This window comes from Oncorhynchus gorbuscha, linkage group LG24, assembly GCF_021184085.1.
Source record: "Oncorhynchus gorbuscha isolate QuinsamMale2020 ecotype Even-year linkage group LG24, OgorEven_v1.0, whole genome shotgun sequence".
NCBI classification, from domain to species: domain Eukaryota; kingdom Metazoa; phylum Chordata; class Actinopteri; order Salmoniformes; family Salmonidae; genus Oncorhynchus; species Oncorhynchus gorbuscha.
This window is the reverse complement of record NC_060196.1, coordinates 17,391,001-17,413,645: the sequence shown is the minus strand read 5'-3', so window position 1 is coordinate 17,413,645 and position 22,645 is coordinate 17,391,001. Positions and strand designations below refer to the sequence as shown.

The 22,645-nt window shown below is 43.8% G+C and overlaps 1 protein-coding gene across 4 annotated transcripts in view; it reads right to left on the bottom strand.

Moving 5' to 3' along the window:
- Positions 1–22,645, bottom strand: part of LOC124012776 (catenin alpha-2) — a 711,900-nt gene that overhangs the window by 63,010 nt on the left and 626,245 nt on the right. For all 4 annotated transcript variants that reach the window (XM_046326728.1, XM_046326729.1, XM_046326730.1 and 1 more), the window contains 2 exons: positions 4,738–4,830; positions 31–187 (listed from right to left, as the gene is read on the bottom strand). In XM_046326728.1, the coding sequence (XP_046182684.1) occupies positions 31–187; positions 4,738–4,830 (250 nt within the window). The remainder of the gene's footprint in view (positions 1–30; positions 188–4,737; positions 4,831–22,645) is intronic.

The window sequence follows — 22,645 nt, the reverse complement described above, 5'->3', positions numbered from 1 at the left end:
AATATTTTCTAATCTTTCCCGATTCCATACCTGACACGGACAGGAAGTCATCCACAGAAGTGATATCATCGACGGCCTCAGTGAGGATGCGCACCTGCTTCTCCCATTGGTCCTTAAACACATCCATGTTGTCCTGGGCAACCTTGCTCTGGGGCCGAGCAGCCAGGGTGAGGGCCGCGTTGATCACCTGGGGGGTAGAGAGTGAAGGTTGAGAGAAAAGGTGTTTGCGTGTGTAGGACCACCTAAGTCAAGGGGATCTCCAAATCCAGTCCTGGAGTGCTTACAATACAGGCCGTGCAGGGTTTTATTCTAGCCCAGCACTAACACATCTAATGAAGATCATCATATAATCGTTCTCCTTTCCAGACCGAAGACCATGTTAAGTGAAATCATGTGTTGTTGCTGGGCTGGAATATAACCGGGTGGCTTTCCAAGACTTCTGACTTCAAACCCCTGACCTAGACAAAAAGACTGAAGTGTCTTCTAAGGAAACTCTGCATGACAAGCCATGACCACGGCTGTACTTCAAACCCCTGACCTAGACAAAAAGACTGAAGTGTCTTCTAAGGAAACTCTGCATGACAAGCCATGACCACGGCTGTACTTCAAACCCCTGACCTAGACAAAAAGACTGAAGTGTCTTCTAAGGAAACTCTGCATGACAAGCCATGACCACGGCTGTACTTCAAACCCCTGACCTAGACAAAAGACTGAAGTTTCTTCTAAGGAAACTCTGCATGACAAGCCATGACCACGGCTGTACTTCAAACCCCTGACCTAGACAAAAAGACTGAAGTGTCTTCTAAGGAAACTCTGCATGACAAGCCATGACCACGGCTGTACTTCAAACCCCTGACCTAGACAAAAGACTGAAGTGTCTTCTAAGGAAACTCTGCATGACAAGCCATGACCACGGCTGTACTTCAAACCCCTGACCTAGACAAAAAGACTGAAGTGTCTTCTAAGGAAACTCTGCATGACAAGCCATGACCACGGCTGTACTTCAAACCCCTGACCTAGACAAAAAGACTGAAGTTTCTTCTAAGGAAACTCTGCATGACAAGCCATGACCACGGCTGTACTTCAAACCCCTGACCTAGACAAAAAGACTGAAGTGTCTTCTAAGGAAACTCTGCATGACAAGCCATGACCACGGCTGTACTTCAAACCCCTGACCTAGACAAAAAGACTGAAGTGTCTTCTAAGGAAACTCTGCATGACAAGCCATGACCACGGCTGTACTTCAAACCCTGACCTAGACAAAAGACTGAAGTTTCTTCTAAGGAAACTCTGCATGACAAGCCATGACCACGGCTGTACTTCAAACCCCTGACCTAGACAAAAAGACTGAAGTGTCTTCTAAGGAAACTCTGCATGACAAGCCATGACCACGGCTGTACTTCAAACCCCTGACCTAGACAAAAAGACTGAAGTGTCTTCTAAGGAAACTCTGCATGACAAGCCATGACCACGGCTGTACTTCAAACCCCTGACCTAGACAAAAAGACTGAAGTGTCTTCTAAGGAAACTCTGCATGACAAGCCATGACCACGGCTGTACTTCAAACCGCTGACCTAGACAAAAAGACTGAAGTGTCTTCTAAGGAAACTCTGCATGACAAGCCATGACCACGGCTGTACTTCAAACCCCTGACCTAGACAAAAAGACTGAAGTGTCTTCTAAGGAAACTCTGCATGACAAGCCATGACCACGGCTGTACTTCAAACCGCTGACCTAGACAAAAAGACTGAAGTGTCTTCTAAGGAAACTCTGCATGACAAGCCATGACCACGGCTGTACTTCAATGATGAACTTCCTTGCTATACACATTAGACTAATTAAAGAAGTACGACGCCTTGCATGAGCATTGGTACAACCGCTAGATAGAGTAGAGGGTGTGAAATGGACCGCACCGGCGGTACAGTAGGCTATAGCCGTAGGCTATAGCACAGTCTAGATCCCTTTCTGCAGTCAGGTTCCTTGAGAACATTAAAGGGATAGTTCACCCAAATTGTCATGGTAAGGTAAGACTTTGGTAAGACTTTGGTTTGGGGTATGTCATTTTGTGTTGGGTGAACTATCCCTTTAAGGGAGAGGGTTCTCTGGGTACATTTCCAGCAGATTGAACAGCAGGATCGTTTGGAAAACTGGATGTCTTCATAAGAGAAATAACATTGTTATTCCCTGGAATGAGAACTAATGATCTAACAGGTGGATAATGTCCAGTTAATATATTCATATTTATTCAACAACGAATGGTAACGCAATAGACAGGGTGCCATTACTACTGTAGGCCTGTATGACTAAACCAATCAAGATAATATCTTTTTATTTTGTACATTTCAGTAATTTAGCAGATGCCCTTATCCAGAGCAACTCAGCGCAATCATCTTAAGGTGAGACAACCACAATTTTCCCTACACAACCACCATTTTACCCCTCTTTTCTCCCCGATGTCAATCTTGTCTCATGGCTGCAACTCAACCAAAGGGCTGGGGAGAGGCGAAGGGGGTGTCATGCATCCTCCGAAACATGACCCGCCTAACCGCGCTCCTTAACATCCGCCCGATTGACCTGGAAGCCGCCGCACCAATGTGTCGGAGGAAATACTGTTCAACTGGCTACCGGAGTCAGCCTGCAGGCACCTGGCCCAACACAAGGAGTTGCTGTGGCGCGATGAGCTGTCCTCTGAGTGCTGCACAACTCAGGAGGCCCTGATAGTTTTCCCTTATTTTCTACTTACATATGGGGCTGTGGATTCATCCAGAACATTTTTTTTAAAGTCCTTGTTAAGCTTGTTAAAGCTTGGAAAATGAGGTTTAAAAAAATACTATATTTTAAGTCTTTGCTGAAGTACGTTGAGCTCATATGCAATCCCTGCCTGTGTGGGATTGAATCCTGGACCCACCGGCCTTCTCACTATGTTCCATGCATCTTTCTACCATTTCGTTTCTGTTTATATCAGAAAAAAACTAAAATGTCTGTTATACCTGTTTAAAATCAGGAATAAACAGACATATTTTTTTTTAAATCAAAAAGTTAATAAACACTTGAATTACTCTTTGCATTTACAGTTTCTACTTTTAGCTCCGTTAAGCCTAAAAGAGACCTCTGCTAAAGAGTCTGATCAGGGTTCAGGGTTTGACAGCCACTAATGATGCCTGGAATCAAGTAAAGACAGTCAGGTAATACACCGGGGCCGCTCACACTCATCTTACATAACATTTTGTTCTGTTCCCAGTTTTCTTTTGTCTTTAACCCCCCCTGTCAAACCGACTTCCTGGCAAAACACACAATTCCAAAAAGCACACACACATCTGAGTCATCTTCTTGTAATGCACGTGGGAATAGTGTGATTACTTAAAAGAAAAGACAAACTCGCACACTAGTCTTGCTAGTATCACTATTTTTGATTCAAGCTCACGTGTCGGCCTCTTTGGCCTTTGACAGTGCTTTTTCAAAATGACAAAACAGCCATCTATTTTGCCCCTACCTTTCCTTTTTTCTTTCTTTGTGTCACTTATCCCTCTTCCCTCTATAGCTTAGCGCTTTTTCTATGTTGAGGCCGTTGCCAAGCAAAAAAGCGACAGCTGGGAACTTAAAACTTGCAATCCCCTTCCAAAGTTTTCTAATACTAGTCTTGACTCAGTGGAGGTCAGTTTATTAACATGTGGATCTCGGTCGGTGTACTGTGGGCCCAGTGTGAGTCTCCGAGAGTCTTGCACCTTGAATGTTAAGAACTGCCCCTTCCCTTAATCCCTCCTTCCTCTCCTTTCTTCACTTCCGTTAGTGAGCACAGGGTCCCCTGTGAAAATGCCCCAACCCTTGGAAACAACCTATCGATTCCCACCTTTTCCTCTGTCAGACATCCAGAGGAAGACTGCTCCGGGAGGCTAGAGCTCCCATCTGTCTTTCTCCTATAACCTTCTCTTTCTCTCTGCTCTCCCTCTCTCACTCCTCTTCTCTTTCTGTGCTCCCTCTTTCTGTCCTCTCAATCTTTTTCCCTCTCCCTCCCAATCACTCTCTCTCTGCCCCCCTGTCTCTCTCTCTCTGCCCCTCTCTCTCTCTGCTCCCCCTCCCCCCTCTCTCTCGCTCTCTGCCCTCTCTCGCTCTCTGCCCTCTCTCGCTCTCTGCCCTCTCTCTCTCTCTTTGTGTGTTCCCTTTCTCTTGTCTTGTTACCCACACAGACACACACACAGTACACAGATGAAGAACACTGCCTGTGCCCATACAAAGTTGCCCTCCGGCAAAGTTTATACATTCCACTGATTCACATTCGTACTGAAGTTGTACTACTCCGTCTTGCTCACCATGTACCAGCACTGTGTGGGTTTTCTTTTATCATTGTTAAAAAGTTGGTTTTAGAGTGTAGTTATTCGGAGAGATATTTAATAATACATACTTATTCTCAATTCAATGGCACTTCCCAATGCACTCTCTTTCCAATGGAATGGCAACCAAATAACACAGTGTGTTTTTGTTTTTTATGACTCTAAAATGAATGTAAAACAGCTCAACCGGGTACCTCCGATGGCTGGTGTTATTACCAGGGTCATGTTCAGTAGGGAGTAGTATCACAATCACATTTTGCAATGGAAAACAACAATTGGTTCGGGGGGGAGGGGGGGGTTCAGGTAGTTACCCTCCCCTGGTTCACTATGTATCAAAATGTTTTTCTTTTTCTCTCTCTCTACTGAACAGGATCCACGACACACGGCACAGTGAGGTGCTGCTTACCTGTGGGCAGAGGCTGTCGATCTGGGTGGCGGCCATGCGAACCAGCTTCACACCCTCCTCGTTGTTAGAGATGGAGCAGGCCAGGTTAGCCACCTGTGACAAGAGACACAAGGACACACAGGCTTAGTTACTTTTGAACAACTTTGTGTCTAATAACTGCATCTACACCATTCGGGTCATTTGAATCAATAATAGCAAATGAATGGCAGACAAAATGTCAGAACTTCATTGGGGTTGGCTAGTCTGTGTTTTTTGGTAACTGAGTGACAAAATACACCGTTTTTGTCCTTCTTTGTGTTCATTAGATGGCAACAAACGTCAGACAAAGCTCAATTTGCCTGACGTTTGTTGCTCAACCTCTGCCTACTACAAGCGTTTAATCATATTCTTTCTCTCACGATGAAAGTACCCTTGTTATTACTATTAGCGACGGTCTGTTAGCTTTCACCTGAAACCCAACGCAATTTCCCCACTAACACTCACACTGGTTAGCCTCTTATAATGTGTGCAGATAGTGATTCCTGAAGGAGGCAGTCTCCGCCACAGCCTTAACTCATGTCTGTAGCTATCTGTACCGGCGGCAGGGGATTTAATGCTTGGCTAGGTAAGGCAATGTCGGGGCAAAATATGTACCGGGGTTTGGGCTTGCTCATCTGTTAGATTGGTATTTGTTATTCCCCTGCGTTGAGACCTGGTGAGTGCCCCACCCCCTTCACCCATCTCTTTCTCTCTCTTCGTTGCTCTATCATTTCAGAAAAATATTTAAATGATTCAGATCACAGAAGGACTATAATGTGAGTTTTCCACTGGACTTTCTCAAGGACATACTTTTCTGAGAAAGAGGGAGAAATAAAGAAACTGAGAAAAAAAAGAGAGAGAGAGAGAGAGAGAGAGAGAGAGAGAGAGAGAGAGAGAGAGAGAGAGAGAACAGGTTGACCAGCTTTCTTCTGTTCTGTCAGCACACTACTGTTAAGATGGTGGCAGGGTGAGAGAATGCACTAAATTCATCCTTGTGGATGCCCTACCCCCTCCACCCCTCTCCACTCCTCTATGACCCTTTACTCCTTCCCTCTCTCTCTCCCTCTCTTTTTGTCTCTCTTTCATTTAAAAAAAAACTCAAATCGCATACACTCTGTGTGTTCTCCGGCTGTCCTCATAGAGAACCCTTTTAAGAACCCTTTTTGGTTACAGGTCTCTTTTGGTTCCAAGTAGAACCCTTTTGGGGTCCATGTTGAACCCTTTCCACAATGCGGCTCTTCATGGAACCAAAAAGGCTTGTACCTAGAACCAAAAAGGCTTGTACCTAGAACCAAAAAGGGTTCCGCTGTAGGGACAGCTGAAGAAGCCTTTTGGTACCCTTTTTCTAAGAGTGTAAGGACTACAATGTGAGTTTTATACTGGACCATCTCAAGGGCTTCTTTTTCTAAGAGTGTAAGGACTACAATGTGAGTTTTATACTGGACCATCTCAAGGGCTTCTTTTTCTAAGAGTGTAAGGACTACAATGTGAGTTTTATACTGGACCATCTCAAGAGCTTCTTTTTCTAAGAGTGTAAGGACTACAATGTGAGTTTTATACTGGACCATCTCAAGGGCTTCTTTTTCTAAGAGTGTAAGGACTACAATGTGAGTTTTATACTGGACCATCTCAAGGGCTTCTTTTTCTAAGAGTGTAAGGACTACAATGTGAGTTTTATACTGGACCATCTCAAGGGCTTCTTTTTCTGAGAAGAAGTGAGAAAGAAAAAACTGAGAAAAAAGAGAGAGAGAGAGATTGGGGAATGGAAAGAACAAGTCGACCAGCTTTATTCTGTTCTACTGTGCTGACAGCACTACTGTTAAAATGGTGGCATGGTGAGATTCTGTACTAAATTCATCCAAATGCTATATTACAAAACATAATTTCTCGGAAATGTCAGAAAGGTACATGGGGAACTCGACGATAATTGGCAAAAGAGTGGCGGCCATACTGCCTTGGCCTCATACAATGGACTCCTTCCTCCCATCAGAACCAAATGGATCAGCCTAAATGGGCACCTGTAAGGTGGCACAGTCGTGTATATAAATAGTCTCAGTCATTAGTGGTGAAATACTGCCTTGAGGTTCATTACCGGAGATCCTGAGTGCGCCTAAATTATTGGCCCGTCTTATTGGTGCAAAAAGGGGTTTAATTGTACAATTAGGACGCCAGGTGGCCTTTCTGACAGAACACCTCTCCGGGTTTCATTTACACCTGCCTATGTACAGAGGTATGCTATCTTGCTCCTTCTCTCCTACAACTAAAGGTAGTCTCTCTCTTCTACCTTCACCTCCCAACACGTCTTAGTGGTAATATCTCTTTCTCTCATACAGCGAAAGGTACTCTCTCTCGTGTCTACTTTCAGAAGTACCTTCTTCATCTCTCAATCATGAATACAATCAGACATGAATGCATTAACACTCTCTCTCTCTCTCTCTCTCTCTCTCTCTCTCTCTCTCTCTCTCTCTCTCTCTCTCTCAACATCAAGAGGTAGGCATACTCTGTCACTGCACCTGCCGTGGATTCCCAATGTCTCCACTAGCTGGGAGGAGGAAGGGAAGAACCCTTTGATTTTCTCTCTCTCAGGATACTATTTACCCAGCTTACCATAGTAATAAAAAAAACAGACCAGTTGAAGACAAAGTCAATCCACCACGTTGGGAGTTTCAGACACTCAGGCATGAGGCGACACGCACGCACGCGCGCACGCACACACACCACACACACTGCACTGGAGGCGCACACATCACATCCTAGACCTCGCTGTGTTTACTTCACACTGTTTCATTGTCATAACCGACAAATTCCGCGTAATCAATCTAATGTTGCCCCAAAATGAATGAGGCTGGCAACACTTTGGGAATACGTCGAAGCTAAGCTAAAAAGACAGATGCCTGTTGGCGGGGGTAGTGCCAAGGCGTATCGACGCTCCTTTAGCTCACGTGACACTTTTTGAGGCAAATTGAGGTAAATCGATTCGATGTGTTACATACTAGTGAAAGCTATGAGTGACGTGATGGATTGCACTCCTTTGTGTGAGTGTGTGTGTGTGTGAGGGAACGAACGCGTGTGTCTGTATGTGTGTGTGTGTGTGTTTGTGTGTGTGAGGGAACGAACGCGTGTGTCTGTACGTGTGTGTGTGTGTTTGTGTGTGTGAGGGAACGAACGCGTGTGTCTGTACGTGGGTGTGTGTGTGTTTGTGTGTGTGAGGGAACGAACGCGTGTGTCTGTACGTGTGTGTGTGTGTGTTTGTGTGTGTGTGTGAGGGAACAAACGCGTGTGTCTGTACGTGTCTGTGTGTGTGTTTGTGTGTGTGAGGGAACGTACGCGTGTGTCTGCACGTGTGTGTGTGTGTGTGTGTGTGTGTGTGTGTGTGTGTGTGTGTGTGTGTGTGTGTGTGTGTGTGTGTGTGTGTGTGTGTGTGTGTGTGTGTGTGTGTGTGTGTGTGTGTGTGTGTGTGTGTGTGTGTGTGTGTGTGTGTGTGTGTGGAACGAACGCGCGTGTGTGTGTGTGATCGCGTCTTACAAGAACAACGCTGCTTAAAAGAAGCTACAGTGTGTAAACAACGTTCCAACAAACTTAAAGCCTCTCCTTGTGTCATATTGGAGGAGAGTGTACTGTACCGATGTACATAAATTAACCAGAACTCTGAACCATACCCCCCCCCCTACACCATATCTCCATACTGTTCCTCCAGTTAAACCGTACACAGTACCTATAGAATATAACCCCCTACACCATATCTCCATACTGTTCCTCCAGTTAAACCGTACACAGTACCTATAGAATATAACCCCCTACATCATATCTCCATACTGTTCCTCCAGTTAAACCGTACACAGTACCTATAGAATATAACCCCCCTACACCATATCTCCATACTGTTCCTCCAGTTAAACCGTACACAGTGCCTATAGAATATAACCCCCTACACCATATCTCCATACTGTTCCTCCAGTTAAACCGTACACAGTGCCTATAGAATATAACCCCCTACACCATATCTCCATACTGTTCCTCCAGTTAAACCGTACACAGTGCCTATAGAATATAACCCCCTACACCATATCTCCATACTGTTCCTCCAGTTAAACCGTACACAGTACCTATAGAATATAACCCCCTACACCATATCTCCATACTGTTCCTCCAGTTAAACCGTACACAGTGCCTATAGAATATAACCCCCTACACCATATCTCCATACTGTTCCTCCAGTTAAACCGTACACAGTACCTATAGAATATAACCCCCTACACCATATCTCCATACTGTTCCTCCAGTTAAACCGTACACAGTGCCTATAGAATATAACCCCCCTACACCATATCTCCATACTGTTCCTCCAGTTAAACCGTACACAGTACCTATAGAATATAACCCCCCCCCCTACACCATATCTCCATACTGTTCTCCAGTTAAACCGTACACAGTGCCTATAGAATATAACCCCCTACACCATATCTCCATACTGTTCCTCCAGTTAAACCGTACACAGTGCCTATAGAATATAACCCCCTACACCATATCTCCATACTGTTCCTCCAGTTAAACCGTACACAGTACCTATAGAATATAACCCCCTACACCATATCTCCATACTGTTCCTCCAGTTAAACCGTACACAGTGCCTATAGAATATAACCCCCCACCCATATCTCCATACTGTTCCTTCCAGTTAAACCGTACACAGTACCTATAGAATATAACCCCCTACACCATATCTCCATACTGTTCCTCCAGTTAAACCGTACACAGTGCCTATAGAATATAACCCCCCCTACACCATATCTCCATACTGTTCCTCCAGTTAAACCGTACACAGTACCTATAGAATATAACCCCTCCCCTTGGATTTCTTCACTTTTTATTGTGTTCTAAAGTGGGATTCGAATAGATTTAACGGTCTTTAATAGATTTAACGGTCTTTAATAGATTTAACGGTCTTTAATAGATTTAACGGTCTTTAATAGATTTAACAGTCTTTAATAGATTTAACAGTCTTTAATAGATTTAACGGTCTTTTTTTTGTTGTCAACGATCTACACAGAATACTCCGTAATGTCAAAGTGGAGGAAACATCTGTTTTTTTTTCTCAAGATGAATGAAAAATAAAACACTAATATACAGTACCTTGATTAGATAAGTATTCACCCCCCCCCTCCCCCTGAGTAAATACATGTTAAAAACACGTGGCAGTGATTCCAGCTGGGATTCTTATTGGATAAGTACGAGCTTTGCACACATATATTGCAGTCACCACCATGCTTGAAAATAAGGAGGCTGATGTGTTGTGTAGGATTTGCCCCAAACAAGGCGTTGCTTTTAGTCCAAAAAGTGTATTCCTTTCAGTATTACTTTCGTGTGTTGTTGCATATTGGATGTTTTGGAATATTAGTATCCTGTGTATTTTTATTCTTCTTTTCACTTCTTTTCATTCAGGTCATTATTGTAGAGTCACTACAATGTTGTTGATCCATCCTCAGATTTCTCCCTTCACAGCCGTTGTAGCTGTTTTAAAATCACCAATGGCCTTATGGTAACATCCCTGAGCAGGTTCCTTCCTGTCCTGCAGCTCGGTTCAGAAGGACGACTGCGTCTTTGATGTTTCTGGGTGGCTTACAGTATACATCAACCGAAGTATAATTATTAACTTGACAATGCTTAAAGATATAGACTAAATTGCACGTTTAAACTGGATTAACTGAAATGGCATTTCTCAGACATGCTTTAAACTAGTCTCGGACTTGCCCTAATCTGGATTTAAAAAGTCTGATTTCCAGAATGATTAGAGTTCACCTAGATCTAAGTGGAGTCTTAAATTAAACTTGGCCAGAGGCAGGTTTCAATGATGATCAAAGAACACCACCAAGGCCCAGACAGAAGGGTGGTTATAAGACAGGAACAACCCACTGATTTTGATGAAATCGATTCCCGTGACCATTTCCGTATGTACAAATGCAAACTGACATCATTGGTTTGCTTGAGCCAAGGCTTTCATCTGACTCTCTTAGGGGGAAGGCCCATCCCTCCTTACATACAAGTACTGATCACCTTGAGCTTGTCGGCATCTGGAACCTTCCATTGTGAAACAGGAGACTTGTGTGACGTAGGTTACTCGACTGTATGCACAATAGACAATTACATCAAGTTCCCTGATGCTGCTGCTGCCCGAGCCAACTACAAGGTAGAGTTCCATGAATATGGGAACTTCCCCTGAGTCATTGGCTGTATAGATGGATGTAATATTCCCATCAAGTGTTCCTCTAAAGCAAGCGCTGAGAAGTATGCAAATTGGTTCTCAATGAATGTATAAAGTGTGCGCACTCCCAGTTTGCAGTTCTCCAACATTGTTGCACGTTGGGAAGGTGCAACTCATGACTCAAGGATTTTCCAAAACTCCTTTTCGTATGCTCAGCTTGAAGGGGGACAACATAGTGAAATCATACTTGGTGACAGTGGGTATGCACAGGCCAACTTCTTGTTCACCCCCTACCTTCAGGCAATAGGACCTGAGCAACAACGGTACAACCAAGCTCATATCCATACCAGAAGTGTAGTAGAGTGCATGTTTGGTGTATGGAGTTGTTTCCAGTCTCTCAGAAACACATTGCACTTTCAACCAAGATGCTGCATTGTTATAATTGCAACAGCAGGGCTTCACAATTAACTCAAACCACATGGCTGCCCAGATCCTCACACTGAAGACGAGGATGACCCAGATGTTCCCATGGTTGTGGCAGACAATTTCTAAAAATTGACAAGCCTGCTGAGATGCTTTTGCTTTGCAGTACCTCTCGGTTTTTCTAATGACTGCATTCCCTGGTTCACCAACTACTTTGCAGACAGAGTTCAGTGTGTCAAATCGGAGGGCATGTTTTCCCGTCCTCTGGCTGTCTCTATGGGGGTACCACAGGGTTCAATTCTCGGGCCGACTCTTTCCTCTGTATATATCAATGATGTTACTCTTGCTGTGGGCGATTCCCTGATCCACCTCTACGCAGACGACACCATTCTGTATATTTCTGGCCCTTCCTTGGACACTGTGCTATCTAATCTCCAAACGAGCTTCAATGCCATACAACACTCCTTCCGTGGCCTCCAACTGCTCTTAAACGCTAGTAAAACCAAGGGCATGCTTTTCAACCGTTCGCTGCCTGCACCCGCACGCCCGACTAGCATCACCACACTGGATGGTTCCGACCTAGAATATGTGGACATCTATAAATACCTAGGTGTCTGGCTATACTGCAAACTCTCCTTCCAGACTCATATCAAACATCTCCAATCCAAAATCAAAAGTCGGCTTTCTATTTCACAACAAAGCCTCCTTCACTGACGCCGCAAAACTTACCCTAGTAAAACTGACTATTCTACCGATCCTTGACTTCGGCGATGTCATCTACAAAATAGCTTCCAATACTCTACTCAGCAAACTGGATGCAGTTTATCACAGTGCCATCCATTTTGTTACTAAAGTACATCCATTTTGTTACTAAAGTTACTAAATGGCATATATATATATATATACATTATACCACCCACCACTGCGACCTGTATGCTCGAGTCGGCTGGCCCTAGCTATATGTTCATCGCCAGACCCGCTGGCTCCAGGTCATCTACAAGTCTACGCTAGGTAAAGCTCCGCCTTATCTCAGTTCACTGGTCACAATGGCAACACCCACCCGTAGCACGCGCTCCAGCAGGTGTATCTCACTGATCATCCCTAAAGCCAAAACCTCATTTGGCCGCCTTTCCTTCCAGTTCTCTGCTGCCTGCGACTGGAACGAATTGCAAAAATCTCTGAAGTCGGAGACTTTTATCTCCCTCACCAACTTTAAACATCTGCTATTTAATCATTTTAGTCAATAAGATTCTTGCTACGTAAGCTTAACTTTCTGAACATTCGAGACGTGTAGTCCACTTGTCATTCCAATCCCCTTTGCATTAGCGTAGCCTCTTCTGTAGCCTGTCAACTATGTGTCTGTCTATCCCTGTTCTCTCCTCTCTGCACAGACCATACAAACGCTCCACACCGCGTGGCCGCGGCCACCCTAATCTGGTGGTCCCAGCGCGCACGACCCACGTGGAGTTCCAGGTCTCCGGTAGCCTCTGGAACTGCCGATCTGCGGTCAACAAGGCAGAGTTCATCTCAGCCTATGCCTCCCTCCAGTCCCTCGACTTCTTGGCACTGACGGAAACATGGATCACCACAGACAACACTGCTACTCCTACTGCTGTCTCTTCGTCCGCCCACGTGTTCTCGCACACCCCGAGAGCTTCTGGTCAGCGGGGTGGTGGCACCGGGATCCTCATCTCTCCCAAGTGGTCATTCTCTCTTTCTCCCCTTACCCATCTGTCTATCGCCTCCTTTGAATCTCATGCTGTCACAGTTACCAGCCCTTTCAAGCTTAACATCCTTATCATTTATTGCCCTCCAGGTTCCCTCGGAGAGTTCATCAATGAGCTTGATGCCTTGATAAGCTCCTTTCCTGAGTACGGCTCACCTCTCACAGTTCTGGGCGACTTTAACCTCCCCACGTCTACCTTTGACTCATTCCTCTCTGCCTGCTTCTTTCCACTCCTCTCCTCTTTTGACCTCACCCTCTCACCTTCCCCCCCTACTCACAAGGCAGGCAATACGCTCGACCTCATCTTTACTAGATGCTGTTCTTCCACTAACCTCATTGCAACTCCCCTCCAAGTCTCCGACCACTACCTTGTATCCTTTTCCCTCTCGCTCTCATCCAACACCTCCCACACTGCCCCTACTCGGATGGTATCGCGCCGTCCCAACCTTCGCTCTCTCTCCCCCGCTACTCTCTCCTCTTCCATCCTATCATCTCCTCCCTCCGCTCAAACCTTCTCCAACCTATCTCCTGATTCTGCCTCCTCAACCCTCCTCTCCTCCCTCTCTGCATCCTTTGACTCTCTATGTCCCCTATCCTCCAGGCCGGCTCGGTCCTCCCCTCCCACTCCGTGGCTCGATGACTCATTGCGAGCTCACAGAACAGGGCTCCGGGCAGCCGAGCGGAAATGGAGGAAAACTCGTCTCCCTGCGGACCTGGCATCCTTTCACTCCCTCCTCTCTACATTTTCCTCCTCTGTCTCTGCTGCTAAAGCCACTTTCTATCACGCTAAATTCCAAGCATCTGCCTCTAACCCTAGGAAGCTCTTTGCCACCTTCTCCTCCCTCCTGAATCCTCCCCCCCCCTCCTCCCTCTCTGCAGATTACTTCGTCAACCATTTTGAAAAGAAGGTCGACGACATCCGATCCTCGTTTGCTAAGTCAAACGACACCGCTGGTTCTGCTCACACTGCCCTACCCTGTGCTCTGACCTCTTTCTCCCCTCTCTCTCCAGATGAAATCTTGCGTCTTGTGACGGCCGGCCGCCCAACAACCTGCCCGCTTGACCCTATCCCCTCCTCTCTTCTCCAGACCATTTCCGGAGACCTTCTCCCTTACCTCACCTCGCTCATCAACTCATCCCTGACCGCTGGCTACGTCCCTTCCGTCTTCAAGAGAGCGAGAGTTGCACCCCTTCTGAAAAAACCTACACTCGATCCCTCCGATGTCAACAATTACAGACCAGTATCCCTTCTTTCTTTTCTCTCCAAAACTCTTGAACGTGCCGTCCTTGGCCAGCTCTCCCGCTATCTCTCTCTGAATGACCTTCTTGATCCAAATCAGTCAGGTTTCAAGACTAGTCATTCAACTGAGACTGCTCTCCTCTGTATCACGGAGGCGCTCCGCACTGCTAAAGCTAACTCTCTCTCCTCTGCTCTCATCCTTCTAGATCTATCGGCTGCCTTCAATACTGTGAACCATCAGATCCTCCTCTCCACCCTCTCCGAGTTGGGCATCTCCGGCGCGGCCCACGCTTGGATTGCATCCTACCTGACAGGTCGCTCCTACCAGGTGGCGTGGCGAGAATCTGTCTCCTCACCACGCGCTCTCACCACTGGTGTCCCCCAGGGCTCTGTTCTAGGCCCTCTCCTATTCTCGCTATACACCAAGTCACTTGGCTCTGTCATAACCTCACATGGTCTCTCCTATCATTGCTATGCAGATGACACACAACTAATCTTCTCCTTTCCCCTTCTGATGACCAGGTGGCAATCGCATCTCTGCATGTCTGGCAGACATATCAGTGTGGATGACGGATCACCACCTCAAGCTGAACCTCGGCAAGACAGAGCTGCTCTTCCTCCCGGGAAGGACTGCCCGTTCCATGATCTCGCCATCACGGTTGACAACTCCATTGTGTCCTCCTCCCAGAGCGCTAAGAACCTTGGCGTGATCCTGGACAACACCCTGTCGTTCTCAACCAACATCAAGGCGGTGGCCCGTTCCTGTAGGTTCATGCTCTACAACATCCGCAGAGTACGACCCTGCCTCACACAGGAAGCGGCGCAGGTCCTAATCCAGGCACTTGTCATCTCCCGTCTGGATTACTGCAACTCGCTGTTGGCTGGGCTCCTGCCTGTGCCATTAAACCCCTTCAACTCATCCAGAACGCCGCAGCCCGTCTGGTGTTCAACCTTCCCAAGTTCTCTCACGTCACCCCGCTCCTCCGTTCTCTCCACTGGCTTCCAGTTGAAGCTCGCATCCGCTACAAGACCATGGTGCTTGCCTACGGAGCTGTGAGGGGAACGGCACCTCAGTAGCTCCAGGCTCTGATCAGGCCCTACACCCAAACAAGGGCACTGCGTTCATCCACCTCTGGCCTGCTCGCCTCCCTACCACTGAGGAAGTACAGCTCCTGCTCAGCCCAGTCAAAACTGTTCGCTGCTCTGGCCCCCCCAATGGTGGAACAAACTCCCTCACGACGCCAGGACAGCGGAGTCAATCACCACCTTCCGGAGACACCTGAAACCCCACCTCTTCAAGGAATACCTAGGATAGGATAAGTAATCCCTCTCACCCCCCCCCCCCCCCCCTTCAAGATGCACTATTGTAAAGTGACTGTTCCACTGGATGTCATAAGGTGAATGCACCAATTTGTAAGTCGCTCTGGATAAGAGCGTCTGCTAAATGACTTAAATGTAATGTAATGTAAATGTAATCTGAGCAGCTAACCGATCGCTGCAGCTAACCGATCGCTGCAGCTGTACATAGTCCATCGGTATATAGCCCACCCAATTTACCTACCTCATCCCCATACTGTTTTTATTTATTTACTTTTCTGCTCTTTTGCACACCCGTATCTCTACCTGCACATGTTCATCTGATCATTTATCACTCCAGTGTTAATCTACTAAATTATAATTATTCACTCCTATAGCCTATTTATTGCCTACCTCCTCACGCCTTTTGCACACAATGTATATAGACTATTTGTTTTCTACTGTGTTATTGACTTGTTAATTGTTTATTCCATGTGTAACTCTGTATTGTTGTCTGTTCACACTGCTACGCTTTATCTTGGCCAGGTCGCAGTTGCAAATGAGAACTTGTTCTCAACTAACCTACCTGGTTAAATAAAGGTGAACTAAATAAAAATAAATTTAAAAAATGACAACAAAGAAAGCTCACACGATTAAAGCAAACAATAGCCGTGTAACAAAAAGGTTTTTAATTCACAAATGGAAATATCAGTACTGTTTTTGCTTCGTGTTTCCCTCCGCCCTCCTCCTCGCCAACTCAACAGGAAGGATGTGTATCTTCACATCTTGCTCTTCTTTTAAATGCAATCAGTCTGAGCTCATGGAATTCAATGGCCAGTTTCTCATGCATCCTCAGCCTCTTTTGTCGTTGTCCCCTGGCCCGGGTTGGTGACCCAATCTTCCCTCCTGGCTGCTGCAAATGTAGCAGGCTGACCTTCATCCTGCCGTATCCCCACCGAGCCTCTCGAAAATGATGACATTCCTGCATTAGAGAACATTATTTCTTCAAGGGTTGATCGTTCATTACATCGTTGTTATTCTGGGAGTTCAAGAGATGACGGAGAACATGACATATTCCCTTGCAGTCTGGAGATGGCACGTGTTGAATGAATGTGTCCTTATCAAATGAGGATTGGAACGGTGCCCCAATCTGAAATGTTCAAATGGTCACCATCGGGGATACCTTCCGGGTGGTTATTAATGATCCCGGTAAACAAGTCCCCCAGCTCATCTGTCTCTGGTCTTACTTGGGGGTCCGTCACCAGTCTTGTAACGCTCCTTACGAGCAACAGCATTTGTCTTCTTTAAGTAGGTGTTTATGTTTTTCCACAGGATCTTAGAAAGACAAGATAGAAATAATATGAGCAATTATGTATGATATTGTGTGTGTGTGTTTGTCTGTCACACAAATACATTTAGGCCCCACAGTGTTGTGTCACAGAAGAAAACAAACATTTCAAAGTGACTCAAAGTGATTTGTAAAAGTGGGACAACAATGAATACAGTATCTTACCTGAAGTAGTTGTAGTGTCTTTTTTTTCTCATTTGAGTTGAATTCATTACAAATGGTAGTCTTTTTCTTGTTTCTGTTGATGAATCGTGCTGTTTGTTCTCGATAATTGGGTGGTTTGACACAATTTACTTCAAGAGTTTTTTTTTCAAAGTCACTTGAAATTCTTTGAAAGTTTTCTTTTACCTCCGTCCATTGTTTGGTTTAGGTGACTTGTTCCAATTCCACACAATGCTTAGTGTCCCATCCTTGTTTCTTTAAGCATCCTTAGGTCAGCACAAAGTGCACATCATTCATTTACACTGAACAAAACATAAACAGAATGTGTAAAGTGTTCGTTCCATGTTTCATGAGCTAAAATAACAGATCCCAGAAATGTTCCATACGCACACCAAGCTCATTTCTGTCATATTTTCTGCACAAATTTGTTTACAATTCGCTGTAAGAGAGAATTTCTCCTATGCCAAGATAATCCATCCACCTGACAGATGTGGCATATCAAGAAGCTGACTAAACAGCATGATCATTACACAGGTGCACCTTGTGCTCGGTACAATTAAAGGTGCAGTTTTGTCACACAACAGATGTCTCAAGTTTTGAGGGAGCGTGCAATTGGCATGCTGACTGCAGGAATGTCCACCAGAGCTGTTGCCAGAGAATTCAATGTTAATTTCTCTACCATAAACCGCCTCCAATGTTGTTTTAGAAAAATGGTCAGTTTGTCCAACCAACCTCACAACCGTAGACCATGTGGCATCGTGTCGGCAAGCGCTTTTCTGATGTCAACGTTGTGAGTAGAGTGCCCCATGGTGGCGGTGGGATTATGGTATGGGCAGGCATTTCCTACAGACAACGAACACAATTGCATTTTATCGATGGCAATTTGAATGCACAAAAATACCATGACAAGATCCCGAGGGTCATTGTGAGGCCCATTTTAAGGTATCTGTGACCAACAGATTAATATTTGCAATCCCAGTGATGTGAAATCCATAGATAATTTAGGATAATTTAGGATTGATTAATTTGTACACATTTGTAGAATTTTGTAGAATTTTGTTTTCACATTATGGAGTATTTTGTGTAGATCAATGACAAAAAATTACAATTAAATGTATTTCATTCTCACTTTGTAACAAAACAAAATGTAATAATAAGTTCAAGGAGGTGTTTCCTTTCTGTAGGCGAATGACTCTGCAACTTCGGGCACTTTGGCCGTGCAAACTTCCAGATATTAAAACGTATTCAAACACCATTTCACCAGTATTGTGCTTATCTTTGATTTGTTTAGAAACTATATCTGATAATGGCTGTGATCGTACTATTCAGGAATGTATATATTTGTGTCATTTTTCCCAGACAGCCATAAACAAATGTCATTTCCATCACGTCATTAAACATCCATTTTAGTTGAAAATGAAATATAATACAATGTATTTATTACAGGTTTCTTATACATTTGTACATGAACTTGTATTGAATATTATTTTAAGTGATTTTTAAGGTTTTCCTAATATTAATAATTCAACACGACGCCTGAATGTATAAACTTGCCTTGGTGACAGCTGAAAACATATATTTATCATGAAAAATAATATATTTCCACCCAACCTTTTTGTGAGATTATGATACCAACCATATGATTTCCATATCTAAAACAAATAAATGTATGTCAATTATACACAATATACTCATTTACATCAAAACAATGGGCTGTGATGGAAATGACAAGGTGTGGTGGACATGGCAAGGTGTGGTGGATATGGCAAGGTGTGGTGGAAATGACAAGGTGTGGTGGAAATGACAAGGTGTGGTGGAAATGGCAAGGTGTGGTGGAAATGACAAGGTGTGGTGGAAATGACAAGGTGTGGTGGAAATGACAAGGTGTGGTGGAAATGACAAGGTGTGGTGGAAATGACAAGGTGTGGTGGAAATGGCAAGGTGTGGTGGAAATGACAAGGTGTGGTGGAAATGACAAGGTGTGGTGGAAATGACAAGGTGTGGTGGAAATGAAAAGGTGTGGTGGAAATGACAAGGTGTGGTGGAAATGACAAGGTGTGGTGGAAATGACATCTATGTAAAAATAAAACGTATGAAAACTATTTTAATGCAAACATTTTGAACAACAACCATTGTTAAACATTTCATTACTATAAGACAAAGTAAGATTCCAAAACATTGGAACTAGCACCTTTTCAACAATGTCTTGTCCTTTGACTACATGCTGCAAATAAAAATTCTAGCACATATCGAGAGGGAAGAGTTAATTGAGAGCTCACATGTTTTATTTAATGTATGTTTTTATACCCTGCTTTGTATGTACTGTATAGTGAGTTTCAAGTGTATCTAACACTTAGAAAGAGAGCTAAGTTCCTCCCAGACCAAGGCATCCAGCTCCATGTGCCTTTTAGTCACTGGATGGGGTTCAGGGACAAGTCTAAGCACATGCTGTGGTCTGTCCCATATGATGTCGTCTCTGATTGGCCCAAAAAGAAACGGTTGGGAACAACGCGACTCATGGTTTTCACAAAAGCGTATAGGATAATTTTTTCACACACACATTTTTCTTGTCTGTGATCTCTGTGCTGTTTTAAAAAGAAAGAGAAATACTACTTTGTTTTCAACTTGTGCACACACCTTGGAGCATTTTCGAGATTTTAATTTACACATGAATAAATAAGCCTAAAGTAAAAATAAATAAAAAGTAAAGTAAAAACGAATAAGATAATGGATTTGTGATGGAAATTACTGTGATGGAAATGACACTACAGTTTCTGGAGAAAATTGACAGACTGCTTAGCATGCTTTGGCTAGAATTATAGCTAGCATATCTTTTACACGAAATAAATTAAATATACCATTTTTTCTAAAGTTCTAACACAAATTAAAGACATTTTAGCCTGTTTGGAAATGACTGACAATTAAAACATTCTCTACACATGCAATATTACCTCAAATGTTCTTCAACTTCTAGACATCACATCTGGAAGAACTGTCCACTGCAGCCATGTGCTTCAGTGTTGCAATGTGTTTCCATGGTAACTAAATTAACATTCTCTTGAAAAAACGTTATTTATGAGGAATTTGTCCTCGGTGGTGGAAATGACACCACTCCCGAAGGACAGGTATATTTTGTGCAAAAAACAATATAAAGGGCATATTCACAATAAATATTGATATAGATTTTATTTTATTGACTTTTTTCTGTAGTACATAACATTATATTATGTGTAATTATTAATGTTTTCTCATAGAAAAATAGTAGAAGCTTAAAAGTCTGGGTCAGGGACATGGGCAAAATAGTGAAATTGAGGTATAAAATGCATCTGAAGTGGCTAAAATACTTGATAGACAGGTGTTTATAAAAGTATGGGGTCAATCCAGTGTGAACTTAACACACAAATATCTGTAGTTGTTTTATTTTTGATAAAATCTCCAAAAATGACCCGAGGACATAGAAATGCTCTTCCAAATGCTGGCGCTGTATGTCCTGCCTGTTTCTGCCTCTGTCTCTCCCTCTCCCTCTCCCTCTCCCTCTGTCTCTGTCTCTGTCTCTGTCTCTGTCTCTGTCTCTGTCTCTGTCTCTGTCTCTGTCTCTGTCTCTGTCTCTGTCTCTCTCTCTCTCTCTCTCTCTCTCTCTCTCTCTCTCTCTCTCTCTCTCTCTCTCTCTCTCTCTCTCTCTCTCTCTCTCTCTCTCTCTCTCTCTCTCTCTCTCTCTCTCTCTCTCTCTCTCTCTCTCTCTCTCTCTCTGTTTCTCTCTCTCTGTCTCTGTCTCTGTCTCTCTCTGCGACCCCAAAACACTGAGAGCTGGACCCGGGCAACACACCATGTACGGCAAAAACAAATAATTACAATTATCTAAAGAAGTGAGTGTGTGTGTGTGGGAGAAGGAGAGAAATATAGATAACTACTGATGTTGTCCTTTTACCCAGGCTCTGATAATCACTTCAATTCTAATTTGACGAAGGCTCCCTTCTCTGCATGCAGTCGGGAATCTACATTATGGGTATTCTCGCAAACGCTGTATCAATACCACAGAAGCATACTCAGTACAGTACTGAATGCTTTTGTATCACTGCTATTAAAACCTAAGCATGGAGGGCGATACCTCATTGGAACTCTCATTGTGATCAAGCTAAGCAACTCACGTGTGCAGACACATATTCACAAAGCATCTCAGCTTCGCAGCCCCGATCTAGGATCAACTATGACTTTTAAGCATTAAGAATAACAGGGAGGACCGGCACTCTAGTGACGGGATGAGTAAATTGATTGCTTGAGTACTAGAACGGACGTCAAATCTTGATCTTTAACCAGAGATCCATTTTTTTCTTCTTCAAATACCGTAAAACTATTTGATGGAATGTTCTTTGTGGTTGCCCGAACAGCCAAGTAGAATGTTATCTTGAAGAAAACGTTAATTTGCTTAGACTCTAGTGTTCCATTTGCACAACAAAAAAAGAAACAAAGCCAAGCTTCACACCATTTTTATCCTTAAATTCTCTTTCCCCTCTGTTTCTCAATTGCGTTCTGAACCGCTCCTTCCACACAAGCTCCTTCTAGGCCTACAGAAATAAATGACTATAAAAAGGGTATCTAAGTGATGGGATACACAAGCTACATTTCTTGCCAAATGACTAAGAGTTTCATCACAAATTCAAAATGGACTGGTTGATTGAAGTAGGAAAAAATATGTTCCAAAAATAATTGTGTCCCATCTATTTTCCACTTAAGCTATTTAGAATTGGTTAGCTTAGGCTACAACCCAACCTAAACCTAGACAGGTTCCCCACTGTAAATATGCAAAAACATTAGTTTGATAAAGACAAAAAGCGTATTTTCATCAGAAACATATGGCTATCTCACCAACAGATGTCGTGGGCGTAATGGATCACTTTAAAGTGTTCATGTGGCTCATTTTTTTAAACAATTAACCAAAAACAGGCAGAATAAACTAAACCAAACATCTGTACATGGACAAGAAGATGGATTTTGGTTTGTAAACCTGAAAAACTGTTCTTTCAACTTGTCAAATTGAGCCCCGTTTCAAATGATCACTCTTTATGAATATAATATTTTTTCAAATGAAAAAAGTTGTTGGTTTGAAGTGATGCACATCATGTTTTTAATTTGATAAATTAAAACATTTCATGTTTTTAATTTACTATAAAATAGGTATCCCGACTGTGATAAGGGCTTGGGAAATAAGAGCGTCTTGTCTGCTAAATGAACAAAACAAGGCTATGCCATTGCACAGCCATAGGCTTCTATACAAGCGCCACTGCTGAGTTTACTGCCTTTTCGAAGATTGTGTTCCACGATATAATAACCAGTTGACATTACGGTTTAAACAAAGGTATCTTAAATGGCACTTGCTTTTTTTTTGACTGAATATTTATGGGGCAATTTAGCAATTGGGATTTGTTATCTGTAATGGTTTAATAAATTAGGCATTGTTTTGATCTGTTGGCATATAGAAAAATGCTTACATAT